We start from the raw sequence: 16,759 nt of genomic DNA, 5'->3' as shown, positions 1-16,759 counted from the left end.
TAGAGCCCCACACAAGGCCCTGCTCCTTCTGGAAACAGGACAGAGGAGAAGCTGCAGCACTGCTAGAGATGCAGAGTGCAGGGCACGGCTGTGCTGACCGACCTGTCCGTGAGGATGGGAGGGGGACAATCAAAAAGGCAACAGTTCAGACAGGGTAAAACCAATCTGAGGTTTCTGAGGGCAAACTGCATCCTGCAGCTTTTTGTTGACTGCAAATGAGAAATCGAAAGAGAGGAGAAAGGGGCATGAAAATTCAAGTGAGAAAGTGAACTGACAGAGTGGGAAAGGAGCATCCGGGGCTCCCGAGCTGAGCTCGCAACACAGGGCTTGCAGAAATGCATTTCTCTGAGCACTGGGGTGGGGGCAAAGACAGCAACATTTGGGATTGAGTATGTTCCCATTCACAGAATCCCAGCCTAGTCTGGGTTGAAGGGACCTTAAAGCTCCTCCAGCTCCAACCCCTGCCACGGGCAGGGACCCCTTCCACTAGAGCAGCTTGTTCCAAGCCCCTGTGTCCAACCTGGCCTTGAACACTGCCAGGGATGGGGCAGCCACAGCTTCTCTGGGCACCCTGTGCCAGCGCCTCAGCACCCTCACAGGGAAGAGCTTCTGCCTAAGAGCTCAGCTCAGTCTCCCCTCGGGCAGGTTCAAGCCATTCCCCTTGGCCTGTCCCTCCATCCCTTGTCCCAAGCCCCTCTCCAGGTTTCCTGCAGGCAAGTAGAGGTGCTTTTGGTTACGGCTATGGCAGTGGTTAACGTCACCTCCCAATCCTAACCTGCTTGCTAACTCCTTCCCCAGAAAGCAGCCGAGAAGGGGGTCCACACACCCCACCACAGCCACCAGTGACTGCTCAGGTCACACAGCCAGTGGTACCTTCCCTTCTTAAAGCCGGATGGAAAGTGCTGCTGTGGCAACTTCTATGAGATTCCTGGCATCTCTGTTTTCCAATAAGGAGCAGTGTCCTTTCCCCCAGCTTTCCGTTACACTCCTCCTGCCTCCTCTGCTCTGCTCCACAAGCACTGACATCGAGGCTGTGCTTCCTCAGACAGGATCAAGAAGTGCAGCCCTTGGGATGGGTAATGGGTGACACACAGAGGCTGCAGCAGCAGCCTCAGGAGGACACAGTGCTCAGCTTGTTCAGCCTGCACCGAGTGTAATGCTGAAACACTTAATGAACATCGTGTGTGCTTTAGAGAAGTACCTCACAAGTGCCCATGCACAAACCCCAACAGCTCTGGCGTGTACTGACTGCACAGCATCACTGCTGCCTCAGGTGTGTTGCAGAAAGTGATAAAATAGAATCATAGAATAGTTAGGGTTGGAAAGGACCTTAAGATCATCCAGTTCCAACCCCTGTGCCATGGGCAGGGACACCTCACACTAAACCATCTCACCCAAGGCCTCGTCCAACCTGGCCTTGAACACTGCCAGGGATGGAGCATTCACAACCTCCCTGGGCAACCCATTCCAGTGCCTCAGCACCCTAACAGTAAAGAACTTCTTCCTTACATCCAGTCTAAACTTCCCCTGTTTCAGTTTGAACCCGTTACCCCTTGTCCTGTCACTACAGTCCCCAGCATCCCTATAGCCCCCCTTCAGATACTGGAAGGCTGCTCTGAGGTCTCCACGCAGCTTCTCTTCTCCAGGCTGAACAGCCTCACCTTCCTCAGCCTGTCTCCACACAGGAGGTGCTCCAGCCCCTGATCATCCTCATGGCCTCCTCTGACTTGTTCCAAGAGTTCCATGTCCTTTTTATGTTGAGGACACCAGAACAAATAACCAATTCAATTCAGTAGCTGCAACAACTTCAGCTCCAACCCTGCTTAGGGCTCGAGTCAGAAACCCCTCCCAGGAGGTGAAATGCAGGAGGGGACAAAGTTACTTTCAGAGGTTTCCCAGCTGAAAGCAGAAAGAAAGGACAGCCTGCTCAGAGGACGAGCAAGCTGGCTGCTCCACCAGCACCCCTGGCTAGGGGCAGGATGAGTGCCCTCCAGCCAGGCACTCTGTGCTCGCTTTTACTCAGCTGTGTCTGGGCACCAGCGCAGAGCTCAGCTCAGGAGGTGCAGGCTTAGGGCTTGCTCCAGCTTCAGTTGTCACAACAGCAGGACCCACTCCTTGGAAAATCCAAGGTTTACTGCACTTGAGCAGAAATACACCCACGTGAGTCTAAATAACACTAAACGCCCAAATCTGGACTGCTGCCTTTAGTGTTTGCTTCCCTTACCCTTAGTACATTTGGTCCGCCCTACATTAAAACTTTAACAACTGCTTGGAAACCTTCCATAAATCAAGTAATAGAAAGTGTAAGCATGAATAAAAGGATTTCTTTATTAAGAAATTAATTACGATTCATGGTAATCTTTTATATTAAAATGAACAACACTTGCATTGCCTGCAGTACTGCAAACATCTGAGAGAAATCAAACACTACCCGAGAGCTAAAGGCACAGACAAATCTTTTACATTTGCTTCTGGAATCAATAATTACAGACAGAATTCTATGGAAGGAAAAAGGGCACGTTTATAAGCATGGATCTGTAACTGTGTAACAGAGTGAAGGAGATTTTTCTGTTAAATCAAGTAGCTCAACCAGCTGCATTTCTCTGCGTATTGGGCTTGCACCAGCTCACACCTTCAAGCAGTTTCTGCAGTAGCTCTTCAGTGACAAAGTTACTGACACTGAACCCAGTGCCAGGGTAACAAAAAGCTACAAGGAGGCACTGTTTGCACCCTCTGTAACTGTCAAAAAGAACAAGTTGTGCTCCCACTGAACTTGCTCATCTCTTACCACTGTGGGTTAACGCCATGTTTTGAACAGCTCTGATGTGTGAGAAACAGAACCAGGGCAACACATCCCATTCCACCCCACTAAAGACAGAAGGGGAACAGAGAGACAGCAGTTTAAAATATAAAGAACATTCATATAAAAGGTGATTTCAAGTACAGTACCTGACAGTCTGTGAGAGCAAGAAGTGTAAGAGATACCAGGTAAGAGAGAGCTCACAGTGTGAAGCAGGAGAGGGACGCTTTTAGTAGCTGGCAAAGCCTCATAAAGGTGCACACAGTTGCTGATAGACTGGCTGCGCTTGGCTTCCAGGGAGAAATAAAGCAAGAATTAGGTCAGAAACAGTAAGGAAATATTTGGGGTTCTGAATGTTGTGATACAATGAAACATGACAATCGGGGGGGGGGGGATTACACCATTAAGCCCAGAAGTTTTTCCTAGGAGCCCTAAGTCAATAATGTGCAACTGCCTCTCACTCATTGAGAGTGCAACAACCAGTGATTCCTGAACCACAGCAGTTCCCCCACTGTACATTCTGCCAGTGCACAATTCCTGTCCCTGGGCTGAATGGACTTTACCCTCTTTTCTTTGCCCCAAAGTATCTGTAGCAGAACATACAGCTCAAAAATAAAGACTGGAAAACCTGTTGAAACTGATCTGAAGACAGAGCTGCCTCTGGTTTGGCTTGTGAAGCTGCATCCCAGCTCCAGGCTGGGTAAAGCCCAAGCACCCTGCTCTGAGCAGACCTGCTCTGAGCTGGAGGTTAGACTCAAAAAGCCTTTGATAATCAACACCTCCAGGTTCTCTCAACTGCTCTGGCGAGCAGAGATATCTCTCCCCTAGAGAGAACTAGGGGAGAAACGCGGTGGCAGAAGAGTGAGCTCCCACTGGAGCACAAACAGGAACTCACTGGATTTGAAAGTAAAACAGACACAAAGAATGACTGACTCCATTGACAAAATGTTTTGTGATCTAAGCTGAAGCCTGTGGCTTAGTCATGAAGCCTAAAGCCTCAAAACACAGAATCACCTTCAAGTTCTCCTGGTAAGGAACACAACTAATCTGTTAGGATGGAGGCAGGAAGCTGCACAGTGAAATCTGTCCTATTCAAAAGCAGGTTTTCTATGGAGTTTTCTCATCCTTATCCCACTGCACTGGAACACAGAACCATGCTACCACGAAATAAAGAGATCAGATTCAGGCTGCTGAAATGCTTGAAAAAGCAGATATCTGTTCCATGCCTGGGGTCTCAGACATGCCCCATCATTCCTCACCCCTGCTCTCCTTTCTCCTGTTTTCCTCTTTCCAGAGGTAAATATGAGAGAGAAAAGGAAAAGGAGATGCTGTACATACCTCATTATGCCAATTAAAAGGAAACAAAGCAAGTAAGAAAGGATGAAATTGTTTGCTACGTATCTGGTTTACCTTGTGCTCCCAGTCAATAGCTGTGTGAAGGGCAGAAGCACCAGGTACTATCTGACTGATGTTAATAAATGCTTTCTTATCAAATCATAAATAGGAATGGGATGTACTTTACAGAAAAGCATAGTGTGCACAGGAGTAACTTGCAATTAAATGTAATGTGCTTCAAAGCATCTATTTAGAGTCTTCCAAAATACTTGGATTATCTGTTCACAGTGGCAGTGGTCAGGACATCCAGCCACAGGTACACAGCATCTCTGCTCAGGCATTTAGCTATTAAGTTGCACTACTTTTGGAAGCAGCCACAACTCAAAGGCAGATTTAACACACGAGTGTTTCCAGATACAAGCATTTAGTTCTTTATGTCTAACCTGTTGCTCTCTGACGAACAATATTTCTTGCTTTCTCAACCCCTGGGGCTCCAGAGGTTGTGGCACTTCTGAATCTCATCGGCTCCACAACTTCAGGATGGCTTTTCCAGCTTAATGAGAAAGATCTTCCCACTACAGCTGTCTTCTGAGGCTCCAAAATGCCACCTTAGAGAGAAAGCAAGCAAAATCCTCAGTCATTGCATACTTTGGCACATGTTTCTGCTAAGTATGAATGGGCTTACAAGCACTCGGGCATGAAAAACATTCACCTTTTAAACACAGGTGAACTTTTACTATCAATAAAAATCAATCACTGCTTCAACTACGTGCATCAATTGTAAGTGGCACGTAAATGCAGCTAAAATACTTTAATAAAGGTTAAGAAAGAGACATGGAAAGGAATTCCTGCACTGCTGACTAGGCCAGACCACAGCACTGGAAACCACGTTTCACTGCCACTACACAGCAAAGACTGAATTTAAGCGCGTACTAAAACCTGCTTCTTCTATTGACCCCAATTACCTTTCCTCCCACAGTGAGAATACACAAATCCAGAGCACTTCACATTTGATTAAACAGGTTCTTACATTAGATTAAGGAGTATTTAATGTTAGATTAAATCAAATTAATTTTTGAGATTAAATATTTAACTTGTTGGATACAAAAGGCACTGAAGCACAGACCAACCTTTCCCTCTCTGCTTCTTTTCTTTCTGTTCACTGAGCTTATCCAAGGGCAAGTTTGTCATCTCCACCCCGTACACAGTTCTGGCCAGCACGGCTGTCAGAGAGTCCATGATGTTGGCCCACTCGGTGATGAGCTCCTCCCAGTCGGTCAGGGAGGACAGGACACTGAGCAGCTCATCCCACAGATCCCGGGAGATGTACACGCTCAGGTTGGCTCTGATCCACGCCACGATGAGGGTCTGAGAGACAGAAATGAGTGACAGCTCTTGAATCCAGCACAACAACCCTGACCCATGCTGCTGAAGTCAGCACCGACCTGCACATTAGCACTGAGTATTCGTGATGCACAGGCAGGGTCTTGCATCAGAAAACCATCCCCAGACATCAGCGGGTAAATAACTGTGAAAGTTGTTCACTAAGGAAATCTAAGCATTCCCAAACACATGCCTCAGGTGGTCTGGATGTTCCCTGGCAAACTGAAATAAACTGTGACTAATAATAATAATGATGATGATGATGATGATGATGATGGAGAACTGTCTCCTACACCTACAGAGTGATCTCAGTGACCGAGCTACACCTGTGGCACTCAGGCCTGGACACTGTAGCTGAGCTTCTGAAGTACACTAGGATGTATAAATGTTTTTACGTCATTCAATGGGCCTCAGTTGTGATGTGCCAGCTGGACTTAGTTACATCAAGCTTACACCTTAGAGATACCCCCACAGAGACTGCGTGCCTGCGTGTTCTACCAGTGTTTGTCACAGAGCCCTGAGGAACAGATCAGATCAGCCTGTCTCCCTCTGTTAGGAGCAATTTACAAAGTAATTCCTTGTAGTACTGCAAAGGAGAATCTCTTCATGGTTTCCAAGTAGGTTTCACAGCATTTAACTAAAACTATGGGTAAGCATCATGGAGAACCAACCTAAACCCCCCAAACAAACCAACCAGCCCCAGTCACTCACTCGGAAAAGCAATCCTGACATGCTTTGAGCAAACGCATCTTTGATCTGGTTTTCCTTTGGCTTCTGCATCACAGCTTCTGTTATTCTAAGGAGTATCTGTAACATCTGCTCCCTGGAGCCAAAACAAAATCGCACTTTGTGTTCACATGTTCTATCAATTGTACTCGTTAATTTTCATGTACCAAAACCCCCTCTTAATTCTCCAGGGAGCTTGACTTATAAAGTGATCACACTTGAGACTTCACAGATCAAAACACTCACAGTGCACTTCACAGTGCAAAACGTTAGTTTGTTGTGGACAACAGTAACTCACTTCTGAGGGGTGCAGTCAGGAATGGCAACACCAGCCAGAACCCACATGTCAAATCACACAACGATGTGGACTCAGCAGAACCCGCAAGCTCACAGATCCATTCCGAGGCAAGCCACCAGGGTAACTGACACAGGAAGGTCTGTCCCTGGGAAAGCCAGTCTGTTCCCTACCCAACAGTTCTCCCATAAAACTTAAATGTTGATATTTTCCCCTTAAACAATGCAGAATGTATTAAGCTTACCATGTCTTTTTATTCATAGATAGCTCCATTATCATGCGCCTAAAGATGCTCAGAACGGCTTTGCAAGCATCCACCTGCTCCTTCAGCAGCACAGGGACTTCAGGGCAGGGTTCCAGCAAGAAAACATTCGCAGAGTTTGTCAGGAACACCTTCAGAACAGGCATTGACAGACAGTTTAAGTGGTGTCAGGAATAAGGAAAACACTTGTCCTCCTCCAGCCAAACCTTTCACTTTCTCTAGAGCAGGTTTCATGTTTTACCTATCACTTTGCTCTGCCCCACTGTTCCAGCAACAACTCAGGTGGCATTCCAGACCCAGCAAAGGCACGTGGCACACACTGTGGGTTTGGTGAGTACCTCTGCTATGTGCTGAGGCAAGAGCACCATTCCTCCAGCTACTCATTCCCTGGCATTGCATGCCTGAGCAGCCACCAGTATTCCCCATAACTGAGGCTCAACGAGAGCAAGTGTGCAGTTCTGATTGATTCCCAGTACCCACAGCAGAAAAACATGAACTTCCTGTCACAAAATATAGCTATCTGACTGCAAGATATGGTCCCAGGGCTCAATGTACATTACAAAAAGTTATAAATACAGTGCAAATCCTGGCTTACAAAGCCCATCAACTGCTAGTAGTTGCTTGCCTTAATCTCAGAGACTGTATTATAACCTGCAGTGTGAGTTACATGATTAGGTTAAATGATGAAGCGATGAGGTTATATGATCCAGTTACAGCCCCGCTCCCCTCCTACAGACCACACCTGCAATGCAGCTTGAGCACCAGCTTTAACGTTTCTGTCCTCCTCTTCCAGCACGCATCCCCTGTTAACAGCACTGGTGAAGGAATACGTCCTGCCCCAGCTGGAGGAGCGTTTGTGTCCCGAGTGCTCAGAGGAGAGCTGTCAAACACAGACTGGGTTAGTGAGGAGCAGGAAGGAGTGTGCCCATATTTAATATAAAGCATTTAAGCTGTCAACAGCAAAAAGGGGACCTCTCGTGTCCTGCTTCATTTCAGCAAGGAAGGCACATCTGTTGTTGCTTGATCTCTGAACAAACAGATGGTATGTGGAATATAAAGTTTCATAAAAGTTTGAAGGCTATGTTATTTGAAATATTTCATATCACATTTTATAGTTACCGATTGTAGTAATATTTGAATTCAAGCCTGGCAAAACTGTAAATTCTCCACAAATAATCTGTCAAAACCTTGTAATTCTCACTGTGTTTTTACCACTCAAACCCCTTTCTCAGTACAACAAAACCTCCCTCCAAACAGCTTCACAGTGTCAGTAGTGTCAAAGTCAATTACTGATGTTCAGTATAGGCTATTAAAATGATGCACATAATCTTTATCTACCCTTTGATTTCCTAGACTAACCCAAGTATTTCACCCAGTACATACAAACCGGTACATACTGTCAGATTCTGGAGTACCTACCACCAAACGGAATCACTCTTACACACACGAGGCCAACAAACAACGTGAATGTTAACACTGCAGAACCTACAGGCAATTTGCTCCATTCCGTTCTTGCTGCCACGTTAGTGCAGGCAGGGGTAACCAACAAATCGTGTTTCAATACAGGTGCAATCTCTCCCTGCACTCTGCAAGTGCTACTGAACACTCAGTAGTTATTTTGAGTCCCTAAATAAAAGTCTATTTTAATCTTGATTTTCCACACATTTTTAAGCTGTTACTCATTTACACCGAGTTTTAACTTCAGTCATGTGCTGTAGGTGACAGGATGGAGTAGGTAACACTGATGCCATACATGTTTACCATCCGTCTGCACTGAGGAATCTTCTAGGTTGTCACCAGCATCCTGCCCATCATCCTTCTTGTCTGGTTCCTCCATGAACACCGGCTTCTCCTGCAGTATCCACTTCTGATACACCTTAACCACTTTCCGCGTTGCAGATACATCACAAGGTGGCAACAGAAAAGCCTGAATTGAAAAGTTAACTCATTTTACTAAACCTAGGACACAGAAGGAATCCACCTGGATTCACCCCCCAAGCCATCACCAGCCCCAAACACTGCCAGGCACAGCCTGGGAACTGCTCTGCACCTCCTGGAGAGGGGATCTCCCTGTCCCACCAGCAGTGGGTGATGGGAAGTGCCACCTTAGGAGGTGCACATAGAGACAAGGCAGTGAGTTGTGACAAGGGTAACAGCGGCTGGCACTCGATCCCTCCTCACTGCAGCTGTGCATTTCTGCCCAACATGCTGCTCAGTATCTGTATCTGGGAGTCATGCTGTACAGACACCCTCTCCCAAAGCTCCCAAAGGCTGCACTGGCTGCCTCCCCACATACCTGTGGGCCTTAGGAGACTGGAAACAGTGACAGACCTGTGCACTGCAGTGAACAGGCACAGAAATCAATACCTGAAAATGTCATCTTGTAATAAAAAATCACATTTTGCCAACAAAAAATGTTGATATCAATGTGCATTATCTTATAAAAACACTGAAAGAGAGGAAAACACATTTTTCATACTGAAAAATAGATCTTTTCAACTCTGAAGAGGTGACCCACTCCAGGATCAACAGGGCCACAAGCTATAGCACCTCCTACCCCAGCCTAGCTGCAAACCCATTGCAAGGGCACACTGCTCCGGTCAGGGGAAATCACATCACACCACACACTTCCTTGTCTCTATCCAGCAGGAAGTGCAACACCCAGCAGCTGGTTCAACAGAAATGGAAGGGTTATAGCAAAAGCAAGTTCAATTGTGCCATAGAGAAAGTGTGTGAAATTACTGAGCATGTCTTCACAGACACTGCCAACTTATGAAGGATACAGAAGCTGGAAGAGCCACAAGCCAGCTAATACAACAGTAGAGCTCACCAGTGGGAGGAATGGGCATGACACAGAATACTACCAGAAAGGCTAAGAAGTGGGGTAGAAAGGAAAAGGAAAGCAGAAGAAAAAGGAAAGCAGGGGAAGGAAAGCAGGGGAAGGGAAGCAGGGGAAGGAAAGCAGGGGAAGGAAAGCAGGGGAAGGAAAGCAGGGGAAGGAAAGCAGGGGAAGGAAAGCAGGGGAAGGAAAGCAGGGGAAGGGAAGCAGGGGAAGGGAAGCAGGGGAAGGGAAGCAGGGGAAGGAAAGCAGGGGAAGGAAAGCAGGGGAAGGAAAGCAGGGGAAGGAAAGCAGGGGAAGGAAAGCAGGGGAAGGGAAGCAGGGGAAGGGAAGCAGGGGAAGGAAAGCAGGAATTCACAGTACCGAGTGAGCTTCCTGTAAGGAAGCATAAACACAAACCGGATGCAAACACCATTATCTGTCTCCGTTCCTGAACACTGACCATACCGAAGAGAGTCCTCGAGGAGCCTTGGTTCCCTGCAGCCGCTCCAACCTCACACGCTGCGAGCTCACACCAGGAGAGGGCAGCAGGCCACAGCGCTTCGGAACCACACAAGTGCCGCCTCCTGAGCCACTGCTGCCTCCTGAGCCACTGCTGCCTCCTGAGCCACTGCTGCCTCCTGAGCCACTGCTGCCTCCTGAACCACTGCTGCCTCCTGAACCACTGCTGCCTCCTGAACCACTGCTGCCTCCTGTCCCACTGCTGCCTCCTGAGCCACTGCTGCCTCCTGAGCCACTGCTGCCTCCTGAACCACTGCTGCCTCCTGAGCCACTGCTGCCTCCTGAACCACTGCTGCCTCCTGAACCACTGCTGCCTCCTGAACCACTGCTGCCTCCTGTCCCACTGCTGCCTCCTGAGCCACTGCTGCCTCCTGAACCACTGCTGCCTCCTGAACCACTGCTGCCTCCTGTCCAACTGCTGCCTCCTGAACCACTGTTGCCTCCTGAGCCACTGCTGCCTCCTGAGCCACTGCTGCCTCCTGAACCACTGCTGCCTCCTGAACCACTGCTGCCTCCTGAGCCACTGCTGCCTCCTGAACCACTGCTGCCTCCTGAACCACTGCTGCCTCCTGTCCAACTGCTGCCTCCTGAACCACTGTTGCCTCCTGAGCCACTGCTGCCTCCTGAGCCACTGCTGCCTCCTGAACCACTGCTGCCTCCTGAACCACTGCTGCCTCCTGAACCACTGCTGCCTCCTGAGCCACTGCTGCCTCCTGAGCCACTGCTGCCTCCTGAACCACTGCTGCCTCCTGAACCACTGCTGCCTCCTCCCCCCGTGCCAGCCACGCAATGAAAAGCACTGAGATAGGCTCCTAAACCCATACAAGGGCTCCTAGTCCGTGCCACACGAGCCACTTCGCAGTAAAGCTTGTGAATGATGATCACTCAGCTGCTGGAGAGCAGCTCCTGCACCTTTGTGTCACCTGGAACTGCCACTTTAAGCAATCTGTACCTCAGTCCCAGAAAAAAAATATGGTAAAAACAAAAAACAACAGGAAAGAAAAAATTCCAAACCAAAGCAAAATCCAATGAACCAAGACCCCAGAACAAACAAACCGAACAAACAGAAAACAGCCTCTCCTGCAGGGCCACATGCATGCGTATCCGAAACAACTCAAAAGATGTCAAATTAATGACAAATACAAGTAGAAGCAACTAATATTCAACATTAAAAACTGATGTTGATCACAGGAACTAATTCAAATAATATACTTGCAAGCTAATAGGCTTAAAAGGCTGAGACAGGCTGAGAAAGTTGGGGCTGGTCAGCCTGGAGAAGAGAAGCTGCATGGAGACCTCACAGCAGCTTCCAGTATCTGAAGGGGGGCTATAGGGATGCTGGGGAGGGACTCTTCATTAGGGACTGTAGTGACAGGACAAGGGGTAACGGGTTAAAATTTAAACAGGGGAAGTTTGGATTGGATATAAGAAGGAAATTCTTTCCTGTGAGGGTGGTGAGGCACTGGAATGGGTTGCCCAGGGAAGCTGTGAATGCTCCATCCCTGGCAGTGTTCAAGGCCAGGTTGGACGAGGCCTTGGGTGCCATGGTTTAGTGTGAGGTGTCCCTGCCCATGGCAGGGGGGGTTGGAACTGGATGATCTTAAGGTCCTTTCCAATCCAAACTATTCTCTGATTCTATGATTCTAACGGCTTTTTACACACCTTTAAATTATATCCCAATACCAAGAACAACTGAAGTGGCCCAGTCAATATTCTGGCACCAGCAACAACCCGCAGCTCCCGTAAGTATGTCACAGAACTGTTGGCAAAGCTAGCCCTAGGAAGGACTCCAAGCTAAAGGGTGCTGGTGTGTCAGATCCAGTTTGAGCAGTTACCTGCGCACCAGCCTCTGCTGCCTTCTGCCTCGTAACCATGACATTTGCCTTAGGGCAAACACCCAACAGGCACTGACCACAGGCACTGACCTGCCGGAACACCTCGTTCACGAAGTTCACGTAGCCCCGGGTGGACAGGAGGATCCTCTGCACCATGTCGTAGACGGGGCGGTGCTGCTCCTCCACGCTGCAGAGGCTGGAGCTGCTGAGCCGTCTGTCGGACAGGCTGCTGCTGTTGGAGTGGCTCCGCTCCTGCTCGCCCGCGTGCGACGCGCCCGTGTCCAGCTCGGTGGGTTTATCCTGGCTTGCACCACCAACAGTCTGGGCAGGAAGAACACACACCTGAGAGAAGCAACATCCACCACCGCCCTGGCACTTACACAGGCCTCGGGACGCCCGTGCTCTGTGCCACACAACACACTGGCATCCCGGTGCTCGGGAAGCGTCATTTCCAGTCTACTGCTTCATCCAAGAAGGAATCTGGTCTTATACTCTACACAATGCACACTTCATATGGGCCCCCCAGCCCAGAACAGCAACTACCTTGCCAAGGTCATAAAGCAAAAATGAGGGAGGGGTGCAGTGGAGGGAGTGGAGAAGGCACAGACACAGGGGAGAGGAATCTCCAGATCCCCTTGGGTTTGGGAAAAGGTGGCTCATAGCGCTACACACGGCTCATACTCTCACACATTATTATTCCTGACATGTCCTGGACAGGTTTTGCTCTGCAATTGCATGTACTTTGCAACATCTTGCACTCTGCTAGGCTGAAGTGATGCAGCCAGGAGCAGGCAGAGGACTAAAAGTTGCTTCTGAATTACCAGAATCCCAGCTTACACTGACACAAGCACCACCCAAACACAGTTCTGCTTTCTGTTCATGTTAGTGAGGCTGCTCTCTGCTCAGCCAAGTGGGCAGCAACAGAGCAACACTAACATCTCTGCTGCTTTTCACAAGGAAGCTTTGGGTGAGATTCAGCCTCACCAGCCAGGCCGAGGCTGCAGTCAGTGAATTCAGAGCCACAGAGGTCAGCGTGTGCCCAAGGCTGGCACACACCAGCAGCTGAGTGCTAACTCCCAACCAGCTTCCACCCTGAGGCAGCAGTACCTTTATGCAACCCAAATTTGTGTGTGTGCTCTCTATAAACCTCAGGAAGATGGGAACAGTTCTTTCTCCCGGCTCTGCCTGTTGGTGCACAGCAGTTTAAAAGGTGGAATTTCCAGTCAGAAAGAAAAGATCAGTTAAAAAGCCACTTTCAGTTGCTGGTTTAGGGCCTCCAGCTGCTACAGTAAAGGGCTCCCAAACCAATTGACATGAAAATACACAGTTCTCCCACAATAGTTCCTGCAGGCTTTCCCACTGGAGCCAGACCTGACACTCACCTGTGATTCAAGAGAACAGAAGCTGGCATTGATCCTAAACTTTTAACAGGAGGCTGGAGTCTCGTTAAAGAAACACACCTATCCCTCCAAGATCCCTGCAGAGCCCCTGCTCCTACAGAAGTCTCAACCAGCAACCTGAAAGTGCAGTCTTTTTCTAATATCTCATTGCATGAAGCTGCTGTAATTGAGAGGGAAACAAAGAGGCCTTTGATGCGCTGGGAAATGGTCCATGCACGAATGACAGTTTACAGATTGAATTCCGAAGCTCTGAACATAATACTGATGGTGCTGGGGAAGCAAATAGCTATGAGAGAAAAGCCACAAACTTTAGTGGATTCCTGAAGGGTTTCCCTTGGAGATTCCCTCCTCCATCAAAGTACAAATAGTCAAATATATCATTTATTCACCCAGGGGTAGCATTTCTTCCCTGCTCCCATTGTCAGTGCACGGTGATCATGCACCAGGTCAGTACGAACATAAGGAAAAAGAGAGGAACTTCAAAGCACCTGAATGATTTTAGGGAGCATTTCCCCCCCATTTTTCACGTTCTGAACAGCAGGTAAGTATTTCTTCTCGAGGAAGAAGGTAACAAGCCACTTAATGAAAACAACTCGAGCTGCCATGTAGGGGATCTTGGTGCTATAGACACTCTCATTGTTCCGTGTTGCAGGGATGTACACTGGCCTCGGTCTTACATCAGGAATATCTAGGGAGATAAAAAGACAGAAAAACTCATCTGAGAAAACTTCCAGAGTGTGGTTAAATGTCCTGAACGTGTCACCAGCATCTTCTCCATATGAACTAACGGGTGCAGTAACTGACTGCTTTTATTACAGTAATGCTTACATTGTCAGAATTTTGCTACCCCTAAAGAAAAGCAAGAACATAAAAGCAGAGATTTTCCCTGCAGATTATAATTTGTATCATGCAAAACAAAGGAAAGCAAAGGAGAAGGGCTGCAAAACGAAGGGCAAAACCTGAAACAAGGAACTACTATTACAGTGTTGGTTAATGCCGTAGGTTTCACAGAGTTTTATTAATGAAGTACAGTGAGAAAGAGAAGAGGCTCTGGAACACTCCACAGTGCGAAGACCGAGAAGAAAAAGGATACTTGGTGCAAAGAGCATTGCATAAACTGAAATAAAAGAAGGAAAATACATGGGAAGAAGTGGAAGGTCGCTGAAGGGAGACAGGGTTGGGTCATAATTCACTCAGATGCTTAGAGTTAGGGAAAAGTCACTGGTGCACAGCTCAAAGACATGGAAGGCCTGGGCTGGAGCTGTGAACAGAGCTGAAGTGGCACCGAGGTGAGCTTAGACACTAAATATCGAAGTGCAAAGGACAGGAATTAGATGTCAGAGGACTGGGGAAGGATGATGAAGAGGCTGCAGTACACCAAGTGAGGATTAACACCACTGCTCCTATTGACTCCCATACATAATTCAGTAGAAAAATTAGGAAAAATGTGAGAGTTTCTGAATTAACATGCTTTTAATCCTGCAGCTGCAGATGTGCATCTTACCTCCTTGCATCTGGCCCTTCTTCCTGTCTTCTCTTCAAGGAAACAAGAAGTAAAATGAGAGTAACTAAGTTAGCTGCTCCCTCAGCCTCGGGCAGCTTGCTGGTTCTTTAACAAACCCATCAGAGAGCATGTTCTGTCATTACACATCACAGTTACAGAGTCCTCGCTCACTCCATGTAAATGCTATGTCTGTGGAGATGCCCTTAGGAAAGGAAAACCAGGCCAGCCCTTATGCAGCCTGAGCAGCAGCAGCTTCCTGGACTACCTCAGAAAAGCACAAGTTTGCTACAAATATCAATCAAATACAATCAAAATACACTACAAATACATCAAATCATGAGATGAGGGAGGAAAACTCCTCATTCAGCAGAACTGTGGTGATATGAGGCAGGGAACAGAGATGCTACTGAGCACAGTCACTGTTACTTCTTTTTCGACTTACAGGACAGGATTCACTACTCACCCAGGACAGGCTTGTAGAGGTTGGTCAGCTTTGTGAACGATGGAAACAAGTGAGGAAGGTAGTATTTTCTAAACAAGGTAAAGAGAAACTTAAACCCAGTGTCTTGGTTCTCCTTATTCTTCCACTCTAAGCTTGCAGCCTTTGTCATGGAGTTAGAGAGAAACAAACAAACAAGATAAAATAGTCTTCTCAGCTCTGCAATGTGGCCAAGAGAACAAACCACATCTTTACCCCAGATCAATTTTCTACATGCAGCCACAAGCACATAAAGCAGTCAGTTATCCTGCAAGTTTGGATAACATTCAGCAATTCTTATCACAAGTGTGCAAAACTTATTTTAACCAAAACAGCCCAGGAAATAGCTTTAGGATGATTTTCCTTTCAAAAACAAGAGGAAGAAAGTGCAGAAAACAGCTTGTTCCTGCGGAGGGGCAAAACCAGCTCCGTGCAGGTACAGCATAGGCTGAACTTCCTACTATAAGTATGAATATGAAGAGTTAAAATCATGTATCCTCCCCACCTGAATCACCATGTATTTTAACAGCAGCTGAAGAAAATAGCAGGTTTGGTCTTCAGCAATTTTCTCTCCAGAGACCGCTGGCACAAGTGGGGTTATTTCTTCTGGAGAAATCTTGGCTAAAATAAAACGAAACTGTTTTACGCAGAGAACCCCCCAAAACAGTTAAATAAAAGGTATTTTCTAGAAAAAGATGAATCTGAAGACAACCGTTAATGCACAACAAAACCGTTGTATGAAGTCAGTAACCACTTGGGCTTCCCATGTTTCCCAAGCCCTACCACATACACTCGAACGTGGCACCAGCCTCTGCCTGACAGCAGTTTGGGGGTTAACACAAGCAGTCACTGCAGGTTAACTGCACATCTCTGCACCTACTGGTTGTGCAGTAACATGTTCATAGAGCTGCAGCTCCAGCAGAAACACAAACTAACTAAACCCCCACAAAAGGCAACCATGAACCAACAAACCCAACGTTCTGAACTGAGAATGACAAGACCAGAAGGCTGCACAGCTGCACTAAATACAACAGCTTGGCAAATTCGGTCCATCTCTAAACCAGAAAGACAAACATCATTCATGTAACACCTTCCCCATGAGAAGCTCTGCAGTTCCACCACAACCCCAGTGGCAGGAGAAGCAATGTGCCCCTCATGGAAATGGTGTCCATTTACTCACCATCCGGTGAATTCGGAGGGCTAATGAGGTTATCCAGTGTACAGGGACCTCGGGAGGAGGTAAGGGGTGGAAAGCCAGGCACGAGGCATGCAAATATTAATATCTGCTCTTCCCCACAGTTAGTCTGAAGCGCTTGGAGCCAGAGAAGAAACAGGCGGATTCCTTCACATCTTATCTACGAGGGAATGATGTTGCAGCAGAAGATATTAAAACAGATTTGT

General features: G+C 47.6%; 1 protein-coding gene across 4 annotated transcripts in view; it reads right to left on the bottom strand.

Annotated features, from left to right (window-relative positions):
- The window catches only part of RALGAPA2 (Ral GTPase activating protein catalytic subunit alpha 2), a 115,494-nt gene that overhangs the window by 76,019 nt on the left and 22,716 nt on the right, over positions 1-16,759 (bottom strand). For 3 of the 4 annotated variants that reach the window (XM_061461767.1, XM_061461766.1, XM_061461765.1), the window contains exons 6-17: positions 16,539-16,713; positions 15,864-15,979; positions 15,344-15,482; positions 13,865-14,064; positions 12,067-12,297; positions 8,555-8,728; positions 7,544-7,681; positions 6,784-6,932; positions 6,230-6,341; positions 5,266-5,503; positions 4,579-4,743; positions 2,950-3,090 (exon numbers count right to left, since the gene is read on the bottom strand). In XM_061461767.1, the coding sequence (XP_061317751.1) occupies positions 2,950-3,090; positions 4,579-4,743; positions 5,266-5,503; positions 6,230-6,341; positions 6,784-6,932; positions 7,544-7,681; positions 8,555-8,728; positions 12,067-12,297; positions 13,865-14,064; positions 15,344-15,482; positions 15,864-15,979; positions 16,539-16,713 (1,978 nt within the window). The remainder of the gene's footprint in view (positions 1-2,949; positions 3,091-4,578; positions 4,744-5,265; positions 5,504-6,229; positions 6,342-6,783; positions 6,933-7,543; positions 7,682-8,554; positions 8,729-12,066; positions 12,298-13,864; positions 14,065-15,343; positions 15,483-15,863; positions 15,980-16,538; positions 16,714-16,759) is intronic. The other variant, XM_061461769.1, reaches the window with a different exon arrangement.

This window comes from Pezoporus flaviventris, unplaced genomic scaffold (genome assembly GCF_033815535.1).
Source record: "Pezoporus flaviventris isolate CSIRO_AGI_PZ_B2104156 unplaced genomic scaffold, CSIRO_AGI_Pfla_v1 ptg000031l, whole genome shotgun sequence".
NCBI classification, from domain to species: domain Eukaryota; kingdom Metazoa; phylum Chordata; class Aves; order Psittaciformes; family Psittacidae; genus Pezoporus; species Pezoporus flaviventris.
The sequence above is the reverse complement of the archived record's forward strand: the minus strand, read 5'-3'. Positions and strand labels throughout refer to the sequence as shown.